This window comes from Cibotium barometz, chromosome 36, assembly GCF_041138505.1.
Source record: "Cibotium barometz isolate CiBa-2024 chromosome 36, ASM4113850v1, whole genome shotgun sequence".
Lineage (NCBI taxonomy): Eukaryota > Viridiplantae > Streptophyta > Polypodiopsida > Cyatheales > Cibotiaceae > Cibotium > Cibotium barometz.
This window is the reverse complement of record NC_141081.1, coordinates 39,021,654-39,040,691: the sequence shown is the minus strand read 5'-3', so window position 1 is coordinate 39,040,691 and position 19,038 is coordinate 39,021,654. Positions and strand designations below refer to the sequence as shown.

At 47.9% G+C, this 19,038-nt stretch overlaps 1 protein-coding gene across 2 annotated transcripts in view; it reads left to right on the top strand.

Annotated features, from left to right (window-relative positions):
* Positions 1-15,094, top strand: part of LOC147617878 (uncharacterized) — a 28,566-nt gene extending 13,472 nt beyond the window's left edge. For both annotated transcript variants that reach the window (XM_086776130.1, XM_086776131.1), the window contains exons 2-10: positions 12,882-12,967; positions 13,095-13,161; positions 13,237-13,379; positions 13,643-13,691; positions 13,781-13,918; positions 14,002-14,082; positions 14,302-14,478; positions 14,662-14,748; positions 14,847-15,094. In XM_086776130.1, coding sequence (XP_086632256.1) covers positions 12,882-12,967; positions 13,095-13,161; positions 13,237-13,379; positions 13,643-13,691; positions 13,781-13,918; positions 14,002-14,082; positions 14,302-14,478; positions 14,662-14,748; positions 14,847-14,909 — 891 coding nt within the window. In that variant the 3' untranslated portion in view covers positions 14,910-15,094. The remainder of the gene's footprint in view (positions 1-12,881; positions 12,968-13,094; positions 13,162-13,236; positions 13,380-13,642; positions 13,692-13,780; positions 13,919-14,001; positions 14,083-14,301; positions 14,479-14,661; positions 14,749-14,846) is intronic.
* Positions 15,095-19,038: the final 3,944 nt, after the last annotated feature.

Here is a 19,038-nt window from a genome sequence, read left to right as displayed (position 1 = left end):
GTTAATATACCATGCATGATCAGAAATTGATCTTAAATCAAGGGGCTTTTCAAGATCTTATGCTTGTTGAGCGCAGCAGGCAAGACATTTATGCCTTGAATCCTCAGAAATCAGCTTGCAGTCAAGAAGCTTTTGCCCAATTTCTGTTTGGGACTGTTGTATGCAGTGTTCGGGACTGTAAAAGTCTGATTTTCACTCATTTGGACAGCCAGGAGAGCATTTATTGCTACTGTACCTGCTGGTACAGATTTGGTACAGCTTTGTACAAGTTTTGGCATGGCTGCACATTGATTTGAGTGAGGAAAAGGTTCAATTTCAGCTGCTGTACTTGTCGGTACAGGTTTGGTACATCATTGGTGAGCACTTAGTACTGCTGTACAGTACTTTGGAAGGGCAACAGAGCACATTTAAGGTGCTGTCCTAAATCTGCAGCAACCAGATTTTGGTGATTTCATCACATAAAGTGGGAGTAGAGTTGCATTTGTGCTTCCGCAGTGGGAGATAAAGCTTGGGAGAACAACTGTGAGCACTTTGTGTGCTTTTGGTGCAGTGTTTGCACATTTTGCAGGGAGTCAGGCATTGACAGGTTGCATTTTGCTATGGCAACCACAGGTGAGAGCTCTTCATTGCTTCACATCAAGAAGCTTGAAGGCTCACATAACTATGATATTTGGCAAACCCAGTGCTATAATGTGTTGCTCTAGAAGAAGCAGCACAAGCCCATCAAAGAAAGGGGTGTAATGCCCGCTTCTCTTATTGCTGAAGAGTGGGAAGATATGGATGAGCTGGCAAGATCTACTATCATGTTGTCTGTGTCAGACTCTTTACTTTTCAGCATTCGTGAAGAGAAGACAGCTTGGGGAATGTGGCAGAGATTGCAGGACTTGTATGCCCAGCAAAGTGCCTCAAGCAAAGTGTATTGGTTGAAGAAACTCATAGGTCTTCAAATGAAGGAAGGGGCGTCTATGGCAGCCCATCTAAATGAGTTTAATGGTATTGTCAGCCAAGTTATAAATCAAAAGTTGGCAATGGACGATGAGTTCAAAGCCACTTTTCTGTTATGCACTTTGCCAGAGAGTTGGGACACATTCAGGAGAGCCACTAGCAATTCGAATGCTATGCTGTCATATGCAGATGTTGAGGGTGCTCTTCTTCAAGAAGAGATGAACAGGAAAAACAACTCTGTTGGAAAGTCCAATGCAATGAATGCACGTGGGAGATCCCAGCAAAGGGGTAAAAGCCAAGAACGGGGAAGGAGCAAGTCTCGCTTCAAAAAGGACTTGGAATGCCATTATTGTGGCAAGAAGGGACACATTAAAAAGCAATGCTACAAATGGAAAAATGATCAAAAGGAAAAGGGAAAAGGCAAAGACAAAGACAAAGATGAAGCCAAAGATGTAAAGCCAAAGGGCAAAAGTGGAGTCAAGATTGAAGAAATCAATGTGTCACATGGAGGTGACAGTGAGGATGAGGTCCTATTCATGTCTTCACTTGATGCCCATTCACTTCTTACAGGAGATGGTCATGGTATGCACTCATGGATCATTGATTCAGGTGCCTCCTTTCATGTCACAGGTTGCAGAGACTTGTTTGTCAGGTATATTGCTGGCAATGAAGGAGTGGTTTATTTGGGTGATAACCATGCATGCAAGATTCTTGGCAGAGGTGATGTGAGGCTTGTGTTTTCAAATGGCTCACAGCTTATGCTCCATGATGTCAGGCATGTGCCTGAGATCAAGAAGAACTTGCTTTCTACTGGACAGCTTGATGATGCTGATTATGTTACCACATTTGGTCGTGGAAAGTGGAAGATTAGTAAGGACTCACTGGTTGTTGCCAGAGGCTCTAAGGTGGACACTCTTTACTTCATGCATGCAGGTGTTTGTCACCATGCTAATGTAAATGCAATCGAGCTGCCGGAAATCTCTATGTGGCATAGCCGATTGGGACACATGAGTGTCAAAGGAATGGAGCAATTGTCTCGTTTGGGTTACTTGCCTTCTCTAAAGTTTTCAAGTTTTCAGTTTTGTGAGCATTGTATTTATGGCAGGCAACTCCAGTGCCCCCACAAGAAAGCTCTTGGACAGAAAGATGCTCAGTTAGAGCTTGTGCATATAGATGTATGTGAGATGCCTCAGCTTTCTTTGGGAGGGGCAAAATATTGTGTGTCTTTTATTGATGATGCCACACGCAAGGTGTGGGTCTATCCTCGTCGTTTGAAGAGTGATACATTCTCAGTGTTTGAGAAGTTTGTTGCTCTTGTTGAGAATCAAACTGGCAAAACACTGAAGGCTTTGCGTTTCGACAATGGTGGAGAGTATATGTCCAAACAGTTTCAGGACTTTTGTGATGCTAAAGGCATCAAGAGGGAGCTCTCTACTCCTTATGATCCTCCACAAAACGGGACAGCAGAAAGGATGAATAGGACCATACAGGAGAAGGTCCATTCTATGTTGTCACATGCTGCATTACCTCATGGTTTTTGGGCTGAAGCTGTTATGACAGCCGTTCACCTTATAAACAGGTCACCTAACACGAGGCTTGGTGGGAAAGTGCCAGAGGAAGTATGGACAGGGAAGCCTTCGTCATACAAGCACTTGAGAGTGTTTGGTTGCGTTGCGTACGTGCACATACGCAGGGAAATGCGCACCAAACTTGATCCTAAGTCTCACAAATGCATATTCCTAGGATATGGTGACAGAGGTGAAATGGGGTATAGACTTTGGGATCCAGTGAATAGAAAGATTATACGCAGCAATGATGTCATTTTTGATGAAACATGCATGTATAAGGAGCTTGCAAGGCAACAGGAGCCTAGCAGAGTCATCTTTGATGATGATGGACATCATGGACAACAACCAAGGGCTGTACTGTAAATCAGCCATTACAGCAGCAAAACAAGCCCTTAAATGGTGCTGAAAATGGTCCAAATGGACAGCCAGAGATGGCAGAAGATATCCCTATGGATATACCACAGTTAGAGGAGATACCGGGCATGATATTTCAGCCTTATGGCATGGAACAGGAGCCACCAATGGGTGATATGTAGGCTGGACAGCAACCTGCAAATGATGGTCATTGGGTACGGAGGTCCACAAGACCCTCCAGAGCCCCTGACAGGTTTGTTCCAGGGGTTGACTACTTGATGCTCACTGATTGTGGGGAGCCCTCATGTTATAAGGAGGCTTTATAGAGGGCAGACAAAGCTCTATGGGAGCGTGCCATGAAGTCAGAGATGGATTCTCTGCACAAAAATGGAACGTGGAAGTTGGTGCATTTACCTGCAGGCAAGAAGGTTTTGCCTTGCAAGTGGGTTTACAGGCTCAAAGTTGCACCAGATGCAAAGCCAAGATACAAAGCCAGGTTAGTGGCTAAGGGCTTCAAGCAGGAATATGGTGTGGACTTTGATGAGATCTTCTCTCCAGTGGTCAAAATGACCACACTTAGAGCTGTGTTAGCTTTGGTTGCGCATGATGATCTGGACTTGATTCAGATGGATGTGAAGACTGCTTTTCTTCACGGTGATCTCCATGAGGAGATATATATGCAACAGCCAGAGGGTTATGCAGTAAGTGGAAAGGAGAAGCTTGTATGCAAGCTGAAAAAGAGTCTTTATGGGCTCAAACAGGCACCAAGGGAATGGTATCATAAATTTGATACATTCATGAAATCCCAGAATTTCAGGAGAAGTGACATAGATCACTGCTTGTACACCAAGAAAGCTTTGGATGGCAGTCTATTGATACTCATCTTGTATGTTGATGATATGTTGATTTCCGGGAAATCTCGTAAAGAGATGGATGCCTTGAAGAAGAGGGTGCATTAAACCTTTGATATGAAGGATTTGGGTGATGCAAATCACATTTTGGGTATGCGGATACTTCGGGACAGAAATCAGCATGTGTTGTATTTGTCTCAAAAGGAATACATTGGCAAAATTTTGCAGAGGTTCAATATGGACGGGGGGAAGGAAGAAGGCTGGTACTTCTTTGCCTCCATATGTGAAGCTCAGTGCTATGGACAGCCCACAGTCAGATAGTGGCAGGGCTGATATGGCCAAGATTCCGTATGCTTCAGCTTGTGGCAGTCTCATGTATGCCATGGTTGCTACTAGGCCGGACATTGCATTTGCAGTGGGAGTGGTTTCTAGATACATGGCCAAACCTGGCAAGAAGCATTGGGAAGCAGTGAAAGGTGTCATGAGATACCTGAAGGGCACACAGGATATGTGCATATGCTTTGGCAAACAGGATGCATTAGTGCATGGTTACACGTTGGTTTGGGCTATACAGGGGATATTCCATTGTTGCATTGTGACAGTCAGAGTGCCATCCAGTTGGCAAAGAACCCTGTCTTTCATGCAAAGACGAAGCATGTGGATGTGAAGTATCACTTCATCAGAGAGGTGATAGAGAACAAGCAAATTCAGCGTGTTAAGATTCATACGGATGACAACCCGGCTGATCTGTTGACAAAGAGTTTGCCTCCGGAGCGGTTTGCTCATTGCAGACACTTGATGGGCATTGGATGAGGCCAGTTTCAGCCTTGATATGACCTTGTATATTATCATGTACATGCTGATTTTTCTTTTCCTTTACTTAAGGGCACTTCGCCTTTTTTTTTTTTCCGAGAAAAGATCCTTTCATTAGTTATGTAAAAAACGCCCGAAGGGCTACAAAAGAGATCTCTCCTGCTCCTAACAGAGAGAAGAGCAGTGAATACATCATGGCAGCCCGGGAGACTCTCCCTAGGTGCTGCAAAATACAAGCATCAGTCTAAAGGACTGAGCGGCTAAATCATACAATGGGGGGGGGAAAGAGCCAAACAGGTGGCCTGTAGTGCCAACGGGGGGATCCCGTGTGTAGGGTGTAGAACGGGCCGCAGCGCCAAGTGGTATGAAAGGCCTGGCGCCGTAAGATCGCCTCATCCGAGTCTCCCCGGATGCGGTCGTACTGTCCTCGCAGGGTGTGGATCAACTCCTGCCAAATCCCCCGAACAGTCTCTGCTGGTGGCTCTAATCTCCCCTCAAAGGCCGTAAAGCACCGGGCCCTCCAGGTGAACCAGATGGTGAGGCTGCTGAGGAGCTCCCATCGTAAATCCCTCTCCTGTGTCCAGCTGGCGGACGAGAAATCCGGTGCCGGAACCAGGCGAGGCTGGCCCCTAATAAATCTGATGGCCTGACTGCCCTGCTCCATCTCATAGCCCATAGCAGGCCCTGACGAAGTCGACCAAGCAGCGGCACCCCACGTAAACATACCCTCTGGAGAGAGGGGGGCCAGAATACGCAGCATCCGCAGCCAAATCTGCTGTGCCTGAGGGCAGTCCCAAAGGCAGTGTCTCTGTGTCTCCATAGGGTGGCCGCATCGGACGCAGGCCGCCGGAAGACCGCTGTAAACAAGCCAAGTGCCAACTGCTGAGCCCCGTGGGCGACCAGCCACTGAAAAACCGAGATCCTGCGGGCCTGTCGACTAGCCCAGAGCCGAGCCCAGAAATCCTCCAGGAACTCCTGTGATAGTCCCTGCAATCGCCAATGCCCCGCTGCCGCTGGAGAAACCGTCGTCCTCGCCGTCAAAATATGCCGTCCCAGCCGAACAGTATACTGGAAAAATGTGATCTCTGTGGCCTCAAGGGATGCATAAGGATCATGCCACTCGTACTCTCCGGGGTCCCACTGTAGCCGGGCCAAGGGGCGCGTTGCATATGCCCATATGCGCCAATCCGGGAGCACGTCAGCAGGGTCGGGGTCAATATGCCACTTCCGAGAAGCGGCAGCCACTACCCGAATCCTCTGAAAGGTGCACTCTGCAACCAAAGGCGACTCCACCTCCACTCTCTGGAGTTTGCCCTCATCCTGAATCTCATAATAGAGGCATCTGCCATCCTCAGTGCTAGCTCTGACAGCAATCAGGATCTCCAACTGCGTAAAGGCTCCCATCCACCGCTGGCTCGAGAGGTGTGAACCACTCCTCTGAAAGTGCCTCCTGAATATCATCCCTCATAATCAACCCCCCTCTGAAGTGACTCAGCCTCTCCACCTGGGTCTCCTCTGGTAGACTGCAGAAAGCCTGCCAGTCTCCAAAACTACGAGCTGGGCCTGCCGCTAAAGGTCCCCAGGCTAGACGAGGCCGAGAACCCAGCATATGACCCTGCTCTGTACGAACCGCTGGGCTCCAGATGAGCGGCTGCCTGGCCCGCTCCTCAACACAAGAAGGAGGCCGCTGAGAGAGCCCCGGTCTCAGCAGCTCCCAAGCTCTCAGGATACTCAAAGCAAATCTGTCCTCCCATCCTCTACTGAGGCCTGTCCTCCTCATCTCTATGAAGATCCAGCGAATCTCTGGTGCCCAAGTACCCCCTGCAGGAGGCGCCCGGGCCTGCAGTCGCTGCAAGAGGAGCTCTTTCCAAGGCTCCGCGCCTGGAAGCAGCCCCCGAACAATAAGCTTCCCCAATAAGGCTCTACTCTGATCGACTGGATCTATAATGCCCAAACCGCCCTGAGCCAGCGGAAGTGTAATAACTGCCCATGCAACCTTTGCCCGAGCTGGCTGACTGTCCCGCCCAGACCACAGAAAGTTCCTGATCAGCCTCTGTACCTGGCTGATGCAAGAGCTCGAGAAAATCCAGCAAGACGTAATGTACCACATAGTCGCTAACAGCACCTGATTTGCCACCACCACCCTCCCAGCCAAGGATAGTCGAGCTGTACTCCAATACAATAGCTTCTTCCGAATGCTCAGAAGAAGCGGGGCAATCTGCTGCTCTGGTGACAAGTCGAGGCCAATCTGGCATCCCAAATACCGCACTGCTCTGCCGGGAGGAATCCATCTAAAACCGGGGTCCGGACTCCATGCCGGAGTGGGAGCACTACTGATCCAAAAGGCCACTGTCTTGCGCCAATTGATCAATGCTCCCGAAGCTGCACTAAAAACCTGGAGCGACTGCTCAGCCCGAATAAGATTGGCCTCTTGGCCATGCAAAAATAAGCCCGTGTCGTCTGCAAACTCAGCATCAAGCAAATCCTCCCCCCGGACTGGGAGCTGAAGTCCTCTCAAACCAACCTCCTCTGCCGTCAAATACATACTCATAGCCTCCGCAAAGAAGAGAAAAAGGAAAGGGGCGAGAGGACACCCCTGACGGACTGATCTGGTCAGCTCAAAACTCGGCCCCCGACCTCCTGCAATCAGCACCTGGCTGCGAGCTGTGGAATACAAAGCTGCCACCCCTCTGATCCATCCTGGCTCAAAGCCCAGGCGTAGCATAGTGCCCTCTAAGAATCCCCAATCAACTCTATCGTATGCCTTCTCAAAATCGAGAAGCATCACGACCAAGTCCTCGCCAAGAAACCTAGCTCGGGCCGTCGCCTCCCAGAAAGTAAAGATGTTGTCAAGGATACTGCGCTCCTTGACAAATCCTGTCTGAGTAGCATGAATCAACTCCCCCAGGAAGGGCTGGATCCTCAAACTCAAGGCCTTTGCCAAGACCTTGTAGACAGTATTGAGGATCGTAATAGGCCTCCAATGCCGAATATCATCTGATACTCCCTCGCCCTTGGGGATAAGATAGATCAAGCCCTCTGAAAAGCTCTGCGGCATCACCCCAGTGTCCAAAACATGCTGAAAGCCCCTGCGGAGGCCTGGCCCCAAAAGGTCCCAATAGCGCATAAAAAAGGCCGGCGTCATTCCGTCCTCCCCTGGGCAACTATGTCGCGGTAGGACCCTCAAGGCCTCGGCAAGCTCAATCTCTGACAGAGGCGCACCTAGAACTGTGCGCATATGGTCTGTGACCCTCCTCTGCACATGGGCCCACACAGTCTGTCTGCATACATCTCGATCCTCAGTGGCTGGCTCCGCTTAAAGCAAGTCACTATAAAAAGCAGTGGCAATGGCTCTGATCTCCCCGAGCTCAGTAGCTATCAATCCATCCGGTCTACCAAGCTGGCGAACCCCTGCTCGCGCATGACGGGGTCCAGTGATCTCAAAAAACTCCCCAGTCACTCTATCACCAAGCTGCGTCCACTGAGAGGCCTGACGACGATAGTAAAACTCATGTCTCTGCTCCTCTGCCTCTCTAACCTCCTGGCGTGCCTGGCTCAGCTGGGACGCCACCCACTCACATGCTGGCTGCTGCTCCTGAAGGCGCTGTAGCGAAGCAAGGCTGCGTCTCAGCCGTTGCTCCCGCTCGCGAATCTCTCCCAGTCGTGTCAAAGCTGCAGCGTGCAGAAAAGAGCTAAGATCAATGAGTCCCTGGGCACACTGGCCCGCTGCATCCTGGTCAGAGCACTGACTATCATGCCAGATCCTCTCAATGTCCTCAGCGAGACTGGGGTCTGCAAGTACCCGCTCTGGGATCCTCAACTGCAAGCTGGGCTCCCGTGTCCCCTCCTCCAAAGTCAATATAACTGGCGCATGATCTGAAAATGAGGTGCCAGCAAGAATGCCGACGGAGCCCCCTCGCTCCCCCAACCAATCGCCCACATAAAAGCGATCAATCCGAGATAGATTAGTCCCTCCCTGCCGGCGATCCGACCGAGAGAAACTAAGACTGTCCTGAGACCGGGAGAAAGCCCCATGCTGCCATGCATCAGTGATCCTCAGTGACATGCAAAACCGGTCCCAAGCTGCAAGCTCCGTGCCGTGCACTGTAACATGACTGCCTCCCACCCTATCTGCCGGGTCCTCAAGCATGTTGAAGTCTCCCCCAACACACCAATGTGCGGCCTCTGGCAATGCATCTGTAACCTGAGTCCAGAACTCTGCTCTGGCACTAGCATGATTGGGCGCATAGATGTTGAGCACACCCAATAGCTCATCATGCATCCTCAGAATGACATACTGTGCTCTACCAGGCACAATGATCCCTCGATCCACAATGGCCTGCCGCCATGCATCTGCAATAACCATGCATACTCCTCCCTGTCCACCCAAAGGACCAAACCCTGCAGACCAGAAAGTGTCCCATCTACCAGGCATCACCGAACCATATCTCCGGATCCTGCTCTCACCCAAGTGGTGCTCCTGCATCATCAGAATGTCAATGCTGCCACCAACCAGGCATCTCTGTAGCTCCTGCCTCAAGCAGCCTCGATAGCGTATAAAGTGTGCTCCGCCAAGGCCCTGTACATTCCATGAGATGATCCTCATGGATGTCCTACTGAGGTGGATGCTGTCTCAGCCGTGCGGCGAGCCTTCGCAAGCGGCTTGGATGGAGAGTAGTCCCCATCCGAACGGCTGCGAGTCTGCCCACCCGGTGTACTGCAAGAATCCCGGATCAGGCGCCAGTGGCTGTGACCCATGGCGACTGCCTCCTGCTCTGACATAGTAACCTCGTGTATACTCACATATCCTGGGTCGCGTGCCAAATCTGCAACTATGCGCACGACCAAATGCCGAATCCCGGATGTATCCACACTCCCGGGATCCAAGAAAAAATGAGCCAACTCCCAAAGTCGGCCTATCACATCTGTAACCTCCAAATCGCTCATGTGATGCGAAAACTCAACTGCCTGAGTCTTCAACGTGCTGAGAGCGAGCTCTAGAGTCCACTCCCGGTCACAAGGTCCACATAGAGGGAACGAAAAGGCCACCGCTGAGTCTAGTGCCTCCTCCCCGCGGGCCGGAGGTATCACTACATGCACTCGGATGGGTGCTGGCTCATGAGGGCCCTCTGCTCCAAAAAGCCGTGTAAAGGTATAATCAAACGCCTCCGAGCGCTGTCGAATGCCGAGGCGACTCAGCCGACTGCGGATAGATGAAATCCGTGAGGCCCTAATCGGCATGGGTCTCCTCTGTGATGCTCGAGCGAGGTCTGTGCTCAGCGCTCTCCGGACTGCAGGTGAGCGCCAGGGAACTGCCAGGGTCTCCCGGGAAGGGGAGGCGGGCGGAGGGGGAGGAGGGGGAGGCGAGGGAGGTGGAGAGGGAGCCGCTGCCGAAACCGGAGCGGGGGCGGGGGGCGGAGGCGAAGGTGGAAGCGAGGCGGTGGGAGGGGACGGGGGTGGGGGAGGTGAAGGAGGGGGAGCTGGCATCTCCTGGTCCTCGGTCGCTGCAGGGGTCTCCTCCTGAAGGGGAGCAAAGCTGTTCCTCACTGGAACCCAGTGAGACTGAGACTGTGGCTGCTGATGCAGCGGTCTCTGTGCGTGCTGCTGTGGCTGTCTCCCTCGGCGGCGCCCCTGTCCAGGCTGCCACTCCGAGGTCTCTGTGGCCTGAGCAGGTGTCCCTGAGGCAGCCTGCCGAGCCGAATCTGTGGGCGGGCCATCAGTAGCCTGCTGCTGTGGTGCGGGTCGAGGTCTCCTGCGAGGGCAGGCCTTGGCCAAATGACCGACCTGCCTGCAAATGAAGCACTGGTTCGGGAGCCCCGAAAACTCCACTCTCTGATCTATCCACCCCCCCCCTATCCTAGGTAGCTGAATGACCTTAGGAAGGGAGGAGATGTCAGACACCAACACTCTGACCGAAGGTAGCCCAGCTGCTCTGGCCACCACTGAAGCAGCTGAGGGGCCCGTCTCTAGTACCGAGCCCACCAATGCTCCGAGCCTGGAGAGGAGCGGAAGATACTCCCGGCGGAGACCAGGGAAACAGACTGTAATATGGAAGAGGCGCTCTCCCTGCTCCGCCGCTGCTGGGTCAAATCCATGCTGCCAAGGTCTGAAGAAAGCCCGAGCACCCCTGATGTCCAGAGGACTCATGGCAAGGACCTTGGCAACGCTTTGGGCGGCCTCGAATTCGATCTGATAATGGCCCCGGCCCAGGAGCTGTACATCTAGGATCTTGCCCACATCTGCAAGAAGGCGAGCCTGAAGAAGATCCCTGATCTCCCCTCTGCTGGGGCGAGTGCCGACTATACGGCAGATGGTGGAATGAGCCTGGAGGCGTTCCACCTCTGCGGTGAGGCTCGCTTCCTCTTCCGGCGAAAGAGAAAGCCTGATGGGGATGTCCTCGGGGGCGGGCGAGGGGGCTGCGGATGAGTCCCTCTGAGGCGAGGCGGGAGGAGTCTCCATCAGAGTCTGAAGCTCAGGCGAAGGCGAGGCGAATGCGGGAAACCTGCAAGAAACGGGCTGCACACGAAGAGGCGGGAGACCGGAAGAAAATGAAGAAAAACAAGAACCCCCTGGGGGTGAGAAACAGCACGAACGAGGAGGGAGGGGGGAAAAAAGGAGGAGAAGCCCTGAGGGGGGGGGGGCGGCAATGAAAAAAGGCGAAAGGGAGGGGAGGCGAGGCGATGCTGAGGGGAGGCGGGTGCGAACAGGTGGAGAGGGGGGGAGGCGGCGAACAGGCGAAGAGGGGGCGGCTAGGAGGGGGGGACGAAATGGCGAAGAGGGGGAGGCGAAGCAGCGAGACAGGAGGGAGGGAGGGGCGCAGCGGCGAGAAGAAGGCAGGCGGGGGATTGGAGGGGCGAATAGGCGGAGAGGAGGGAGGGCGAACAGGCGAGAGAGAGAGGGGGGACAGGCGGGTGCGTGCAGAGCAGGGTGGAGGCGGGGCTTCAGCGAGCTCGTCTATACCAACTATTCTTCGGGCACTTCGCCTTTAAGTGGGAGGTTGTTGGAGTAAAGGCATAATGCCCACCCTTATAGTGTGTACAAGCCCATAAGTTATAGTACATAGTACACTTAGTACTTTTAATGTACTAAGTGCACTATGTGTACTAGTGCAATATACATGTGTGATAGGGGAGTCACACACACACATCTTGGTGAGTTGACTTATCCCCACAACTCTCTCGCTCTCCCTTCTTGTTTCTCTGTGTATGTCTCCCACATGAATAACCCTAATTAACTCTCCCATTCACTAGCCACCAGAGGCTCCTGCCAACATTTGGCATCCATCCACACCACCGAAAAAATGGGGAAAAAATACGGGGAGTGAGGAAAAATGATAAAACACCTATACAGGGCGGGCACACCCACAACAGAGGCCCTGGTGTATAAAAATAGACAGGAGATGACTTCTAACATCCTAATCAGGGATTATGTTGTTCATGCTGAGGATTAGCCAGGGCACGGGTGTGCTTGTAACATCCCCTCTTGCTAAACTTGATGACAGGGTGGACACTCTGTCATCCTTCCTCCTTTGATTTCTGACTTTGATTGATGCTCTGACTTTGGCCTTCTACTTTGACACTTTATCTTATCTCCACTTCCTAGTGTTGTTGAAGAACTGAGCATGTGTTCCATTGCTGTCCCCATGCCTGCTATCCCTTCCCCTTAACATAGTGACGGGTCACCTGGCGGTATTGATCTGAGAGCTTAATGATGTATTGGACTGAGAGAATGCTTTCCTCTAGCTTCGCCTGTTGCGGACCACTCCATATGTTGCCTTGGCTGCATTCCTCTCATGGATTTGTGCACCTCCTTGGGACTTTCTTAGTGGTTGAGTGTGAATGCTCTGATACCAATGTTGCATGCGCGGAAGCCTTGCTGTATTGATCCACAGCCCTAAGCCTGATTAAGAACAAGATGCTGATTAAACATGATTAAGACATAGGAGAGAGACGAAGAGAGAGATAGTTGGTGTCAGGTTTTCATGTATTATATGGTACAAAAAGGTGACTGAATGACTGTAGATTTTCAAAGGCTGTTGGTCTATCCCTCAAATGTACAGTAAGAGACCACCAAGGGGAAGGATTTTCGGCCAGATGACCACCACCAGTAAGTTTCATCATGTGTATACACCAATGATGAGCCCACCACCTAAAAACATGCATCCACAGTAGAGAAGAAGCTGCTCCACCTTTTTACAATGAGCTACTTTTATCAAACCTTTCTGATCTTTGAACCCTTTCTCCTAAGGTTTACACATACTCTAGAAATCATTGATTCAAACCTAAAATGAGAGATCACAACTTTAACACCCTCGCTTATTGCATGCGTTTTTTTGTCCATTGAATGGTAGGGTGCACAAGCAGTTGGAATGGGTAAAGAAGCAGACAAAGTGCCTGCTGCTCTGGAAATATTCGGCAAAGCAAGCGAAATCCTTGGGTAATTCTTTTACAACTTCTCAAGATGCCTGCTTGTAGTAGATCTTGTTTTTGTTTTGTGAAGGAAAATATTGGTGTATCACTTTTCTGGCTTCACTGATTGGGGCTTTTAACTGTGAATTGAGCAGTTATGATTTGCTGGATGTGTGCATTAATGGGCCAAAAGAGAAGCTCGATTCAACTGTAGTCAGCCAGGTAACTAATTTTCTTTATCATAGTTGACTAGCCCTTAAAGATAAAGCTGGAAGTCTAATAGTCCGTGTTTTGCAGCCAGCTATCTATGTAGCTAGCTTGGCAGCTGTTGAAGCTTTCCGTGCTGATGGTAAAGGTCAAGATATTATTGATTCAGTTGATGTTACTTGCGGGCTAAGTTTAGGAGAGTACACGGCACTTGCCTTTGCTGGGGTTTTCAGGTATTTATAGCTCTCCATAATATCTTGTTCTCTTCCGGATCCTTCAAAACAGTTGGCATTTCTGCACCTACTCTTGGGCGCTGATGATGTGAGTGGAGATGTCATAGCATGTAATTCATGCTATGCAGGATGGAGTGGATGATTTGAAGCTTTGTGAGTAGACTCTCATGGAGTCAAGGCTGCACTTTGGTTTTTGTTAAGTTTGGGGAATAACTTGAACTTCATTGCTGTTACTTTTTGTACTGAGTTATGTTGGTTTGCAGCTTTGAGGATGGCCTTAAGCTTGTGAAGTTGAGGGGTGAAGCCATGCAGGTAAACTGTTGTCTTCCTTCGTTTCACAGGAGTGTGGCTGGAACTGAATGATTAACACTGATGTTGAAGGATACACTGGTTTTCTTTAGGCTGCAGCGGATTCTACACAAGGAGGCATGGCTAGTGTTATAGGATTGGATACAGAGAAGGTGCAAGCTCTTTGTGATGCTGCAAACGAGGACGTCAGTGAGAAGGAGAGAGTGCAAATCGCTAACTACTTGTGCACTGTGCGTTTACTAGCTTCTTGACATCTCTTTCTCAAGAGATTATTGGTGGGAGATGTGATTAATCATCTTCAATCTTCTTATAGGGAAACTATGTAGTCTCAGGTGGACTTAAGGGAGTCGAGGCAGTTGAAGCAAAGGCCAAGTCTTTCAAGGCCCGAATGGTGGTAAGACTGATTGACATGATACCCTAAACCTTAAAACCTTGAACTCCTAAAACCCTTTCAAATCTGATATTTAACTTCTTTCTTGCAGGTATGAAACCCATAATTCTGAGTCTTATGAAACGTTAAACCTTAAACCCTGAACCCTTAACCATGAAACCCTAAACTCTTAACTTTAAACTTTGAAACCTAAAATCCTTTTGAATCTGTTCTTTCTTCTAGGTGCGTTTGGCAGTAGCAGGAGCTTTCCATACATGCCTTATGGGCTCAGCCGTACCAAAGCTTGAGGCTGCTTTGGCAGCAACAGAGTTCAAGGTCCCCAGGATTCCTGTTATTTCCAACGTGGACGCGCAGCCTCACTCAGATCCTGCTGTCATCAAGACCATCCTTTCTCGACAGGTAGAAAACTGCCCAAGTTGTGATCTCTTCCTAAGAGTTGGTTAGGGTACAACAGTTTCCCATCTGCTGTTGCATATTATATTTACCCAGTAATGCCTTCTCTGCTTGCTTCAGGCAGTTTACTTTTGGGGCTTGGTTTGCATCTCCCTGCATACATGTGACACTAGTTTTCTTGTTGTGCAGGTTACGTCTCCAGTGCAATGGGAAAGTACACTCAAGACACTTCTTGGGAAAGGGGTTAAGAAAAACTATGAACTTGGACCTGGAAAGGTATATAGATATACACGTATATCCCCTTGTTGTCCTGAGAAGCTGCCCGTCTTTTTTTTAAATTAATTTTTCTTTGTTTTCTTATGAATCCTTGACAGGTGATTGCGGGTCTACTCAAAAGAACTGACAAGTCTGCTTTGATTGAGAACCTCAGTGTGTAGCTTTGGCAGCATGCCATGGGTACTGCTTTATGAATGGTCCTGTTTACCTTGATGGCTTCTCTTCCAAATTTATGCTCTTCATGAGATTTGCTCTTTCTCTGTAAGCAGTAGGCTTTCTAGCAATGCCGGCCATGTTTATATGAGTACCTTGCTTCAAGTAATCAATCTACTATTTACCGGTGTGATGACAGCCATCTTGGCTTGGTTGGTTTTGTGAAGTTTTTTTGTGTTTTAAGCACCCGCTAGAGTTCTGTTCATACCTGTGGAAGGGGTTTAATCAACCCTGTTTATCTCCTAAACTTGATCACGAGTGCTTTGAAGCTCTCAATACAAACACTTGGGCTGTTTCAAGTAGACGTCTTGTTGATTGCCCAAGGATCGAGCTAGGCATATCTGGGAATTGTCCTTGACTAGAGTGACATGACGTGTATACGTTTAAGGTGTATGCTTGAGTTTTGTATATATGAGGTAATTATAATGTACTTTATGGGAAGGTGTGCATTTGAAACAACAAGAGGATCTGTTGCAGTCTTGCATCATGTGTATGTGCATGTGTGCATACATGTATGACATATTATGGCCATGCTCTAGAATGAATCCAATATGAGACCAGTCATAATTTAAGGTCGAGGTGGGGGATCAGCACTACTCATTTTCTTAGCATAGAACATGTTTATGAGGAGATAAAGCCTAAGGAAAAGAATTCTTTAGTGGATAAATAATGGAAATCCACATTTATTCCACCCCAAGAGTGAGGAGCTGTGATAGTGAGGCTCATGAAGGAGCATTTTGTCGGTGATAGAATATTACAAGTAGTCTACACCATTTGAAAATGTTAATGAATTTTGACAGTTGTGACCATCACCATAGAGGGAGGCCAATGCCCAAAGATATGATGCCTCTTAAGCCAACTTTAGCTTGCCTGTTTTGACAAGATGACAACATAGAGGAACGCCAATGTCCAAAGATATGATGCCTCTCAACTTTAGCCTTAGAGCCATCCTAGAATTCGCATCGTGCTTGTTTTGACGAGATGACAACATAGAGGAACATGTTGTAGCCACCAATTATACTACCAAGTGAGGATAGGCAAAGTACTGCCGCATAACTCGGCTAGAAGTATAACCCTACTCTGTGTATTGAAATTATAGCCATAATGTTTGCATTCCCATCAGAAATAGTTTTCATGCCCGAAGGGCACCTAATTGATCAAGTTCATATATCTACACAAAGAATGAACAACATATTATCCAAGGTGTACTCGTGAGGTAGAGAGACTTCAAAGACGCCAGCATGACTAGAATTTCTAAGAAAAAAATATAAATTGGGGTTGAAAGTTTGTTAAAAGGCTTATAAGATAACACAACCCATACACCCTTCATATTAGCTATGGTTTGGAGGCATTGGTATCTTTGCAAATTCAAATTAAGTGATTTAAGTACAATGGTTTTGAAGATGTGGAATCACTTGACTTGCCCAACTTGCCAAGTAGGACTACCTAAACTTGAGGAGTTTGGGCCAAATAAGTCATACCAACTTGGAGAAAGGTATGCATGATCTGCTGATTAGGGTCTAATTTTTTCAAGCATAGGCCTAAAAATAAAACCAAATCTTAAGATTGCTTGGGAAGGTCCACACATATACACCAAATCTACACAAATGCCATGTGTGTTGACCATGGATTACAAGACTTATTATTATGGGTTTCAAGTTTGTACTATGGGAAAACTGTTCTTGGTTTCAAATGTTCTTATACATCATTCATACCATTTTATGTTTTTTCATTGCACAGAACATAGATGTAATATTAAGAGTGCTAGGTAAAGCTTCAAAGACTGGTTTTTGAAGATTAAGACAATGTGTTCTTTTCAAAATCAAGAGAAAGATAACCTCTAGGCATTACACAAAAACACTAGCTCTTCTACCAAGCTCAAACTGGATTTCGTCCTCTGCCCCTCTATGTTGGAGTTTGAGGATACAACACAAAACACACATGACACAACACACAAACACATTATATACAAAACATATACAAGCACAAAACAAAGTCTTAATACTTCCTCTTTTAACACGACTTATACATACATGAGTTTAACACAAACAAAAAAACACACACATAACCAACATTCTTGTGCGATTGCCATAAAAAAACCCTCCACAAACAATCTAGTAAATAAATCCTATATCCAAAGTGCAGATATGGGTGCACAAAAGAGAAGGAATCGAATTGTAGACTGCTCTGCATAACCGCAAAATTTGATGGCGTGTAGGTGGTTCAAATTTCTGTATTCTCTTCGATTTTCCAAAGTGTGGGTGCATCTCATTGAGGAAGATGAGCAAGGGGTGCATGAAAGTTCAAAGCCTTAGGCCTTCTCTCCAATCTACTCATGATCCTTGATCTTAGTCACAACCAGCTCCAAGGAGAGATTTTCCCATCTGCCTTGAGAATTCTATATTTAAATCATAAGTTTATCTATAAGGCGTGTGGATTGAGGATGGTGCATGTGGACAACAACCAGCTAAAGGTGGTGCATGTGGACAACCATGGGTCTCTCAATTGGGTGTCTCAATTTTCCCTCGTACCACATTGGCACCATGCTCTTCTACACCTCTCTTATTGGTGAGTGCGTGCTACTTTTTCTTCATGTGCATAGTCTAGTGCTCATGCTTTGACTTCACTTCAATCGACCCTAGAGTGCTCTAGAGAAATGGCCATCTTTTTAGAATCTCAACTTTTCGGTATTGTTTTATATCTTATAGCCTTTGGGGAGCGGGTGTTCACAAAGGTGACTCGTCGTTGGAAACATTTACTTGTGAGCTCTCCTTGTGTTCACAATAGTTTACTTTTGAGCTTTCCTTCTTTTCTATTCTTGCTTACTTGCACTAGTTTACTTGTGGCCTTTCCTTTTTTTCTCTTCTTGCCTACTTGCATGCTATTGGATTGCTAGATGGATGGTTATTTGAGTTAGGTTTGATTGTAAGTTTTCCTCTTCCATTAGCTTCTTCTTCCCCCGCATTTTGTGAGAGAGAAACATCGCGAAGACATATCTCTTATGGCCTCCATCAAGGTATAGAGAGCTCTATCTTCACTCCTTTGGTAAAGGAGCATTCTGGTGTGAGAACGGAATAAGGACACGAGGAATGAGCTAGCGCACCCACATAGAGAAGTTACAATTTGTGGGTCTAAGGCAAGATCCAATGACACATGCTTCGGCAAGGCTAAGATAAGCTCTTGACTTGAACATATTTGGCACCACTGTTGGGGACTAGCCTAAGGCTTAGCTCTATTTATCTGTCCACTCTAAGCTTTTGGGATCGTCCAATATTGCCCAGTGGTGATTAGGAGGTCACACTCCAAAAAACATATGGTTGTGGAGTATTAAGGCATTCTATTTTCATCTCTTGGAAGGAAAAACCCTACTTTATTGGTGATTTACATGAAATGGGAGCCCAAGAGGCTTAAATTTCATCGCTTTGTCCTAAAAAATAGCTTAGCAGTTGTGATTAGGGGTGGAATCCACTCCAAAAACATGAGCATTGAGCTCCTTTAGGGTGGATTAGAGTAAAATAGTCAATTTTATTCACATTGCATAAATTTTCATGCATTGTTTGAATTGGTAACTTAAAAGCATGCAAATCCATAAAAAAAAAGCTTAATTACTTGCATAAAAACCATTCACTAGGATTAGAACCATTAATCACACCCCATCAAGTCTACAAAATCTCAAAAACCACCAAAAACCAAGCCAAACTAGCTCTTGGGTTGGGGACGTGAGCTTACAATCCCTTACAAAAAGATGTGAATTTGGACATGCGAGCATATAGATGTGAGCCATGAGCCTAGATTCGTGAGACAAGAGCCTGAACACGTGAGTTGTGATTTTGGACACACGAATGTGTAGACGTGATGCATGAGCCTGGATACGTGAGACATGAGGCCGAACACGTGAGCCGTGAGTTTGGACACACAAGTTTGTAAACGTGAGCCTAGAGACGTGAGTCTAGAGGTGCTATGCCTCACATTGCACGAACCAATTATTAATGCCATAAAGACTACTTACTAAGGTTCTTGGAAGATTTTTTTTCATACAATTTGTACTAGCTGTAAATTTGAAGAAAAATTTTTATC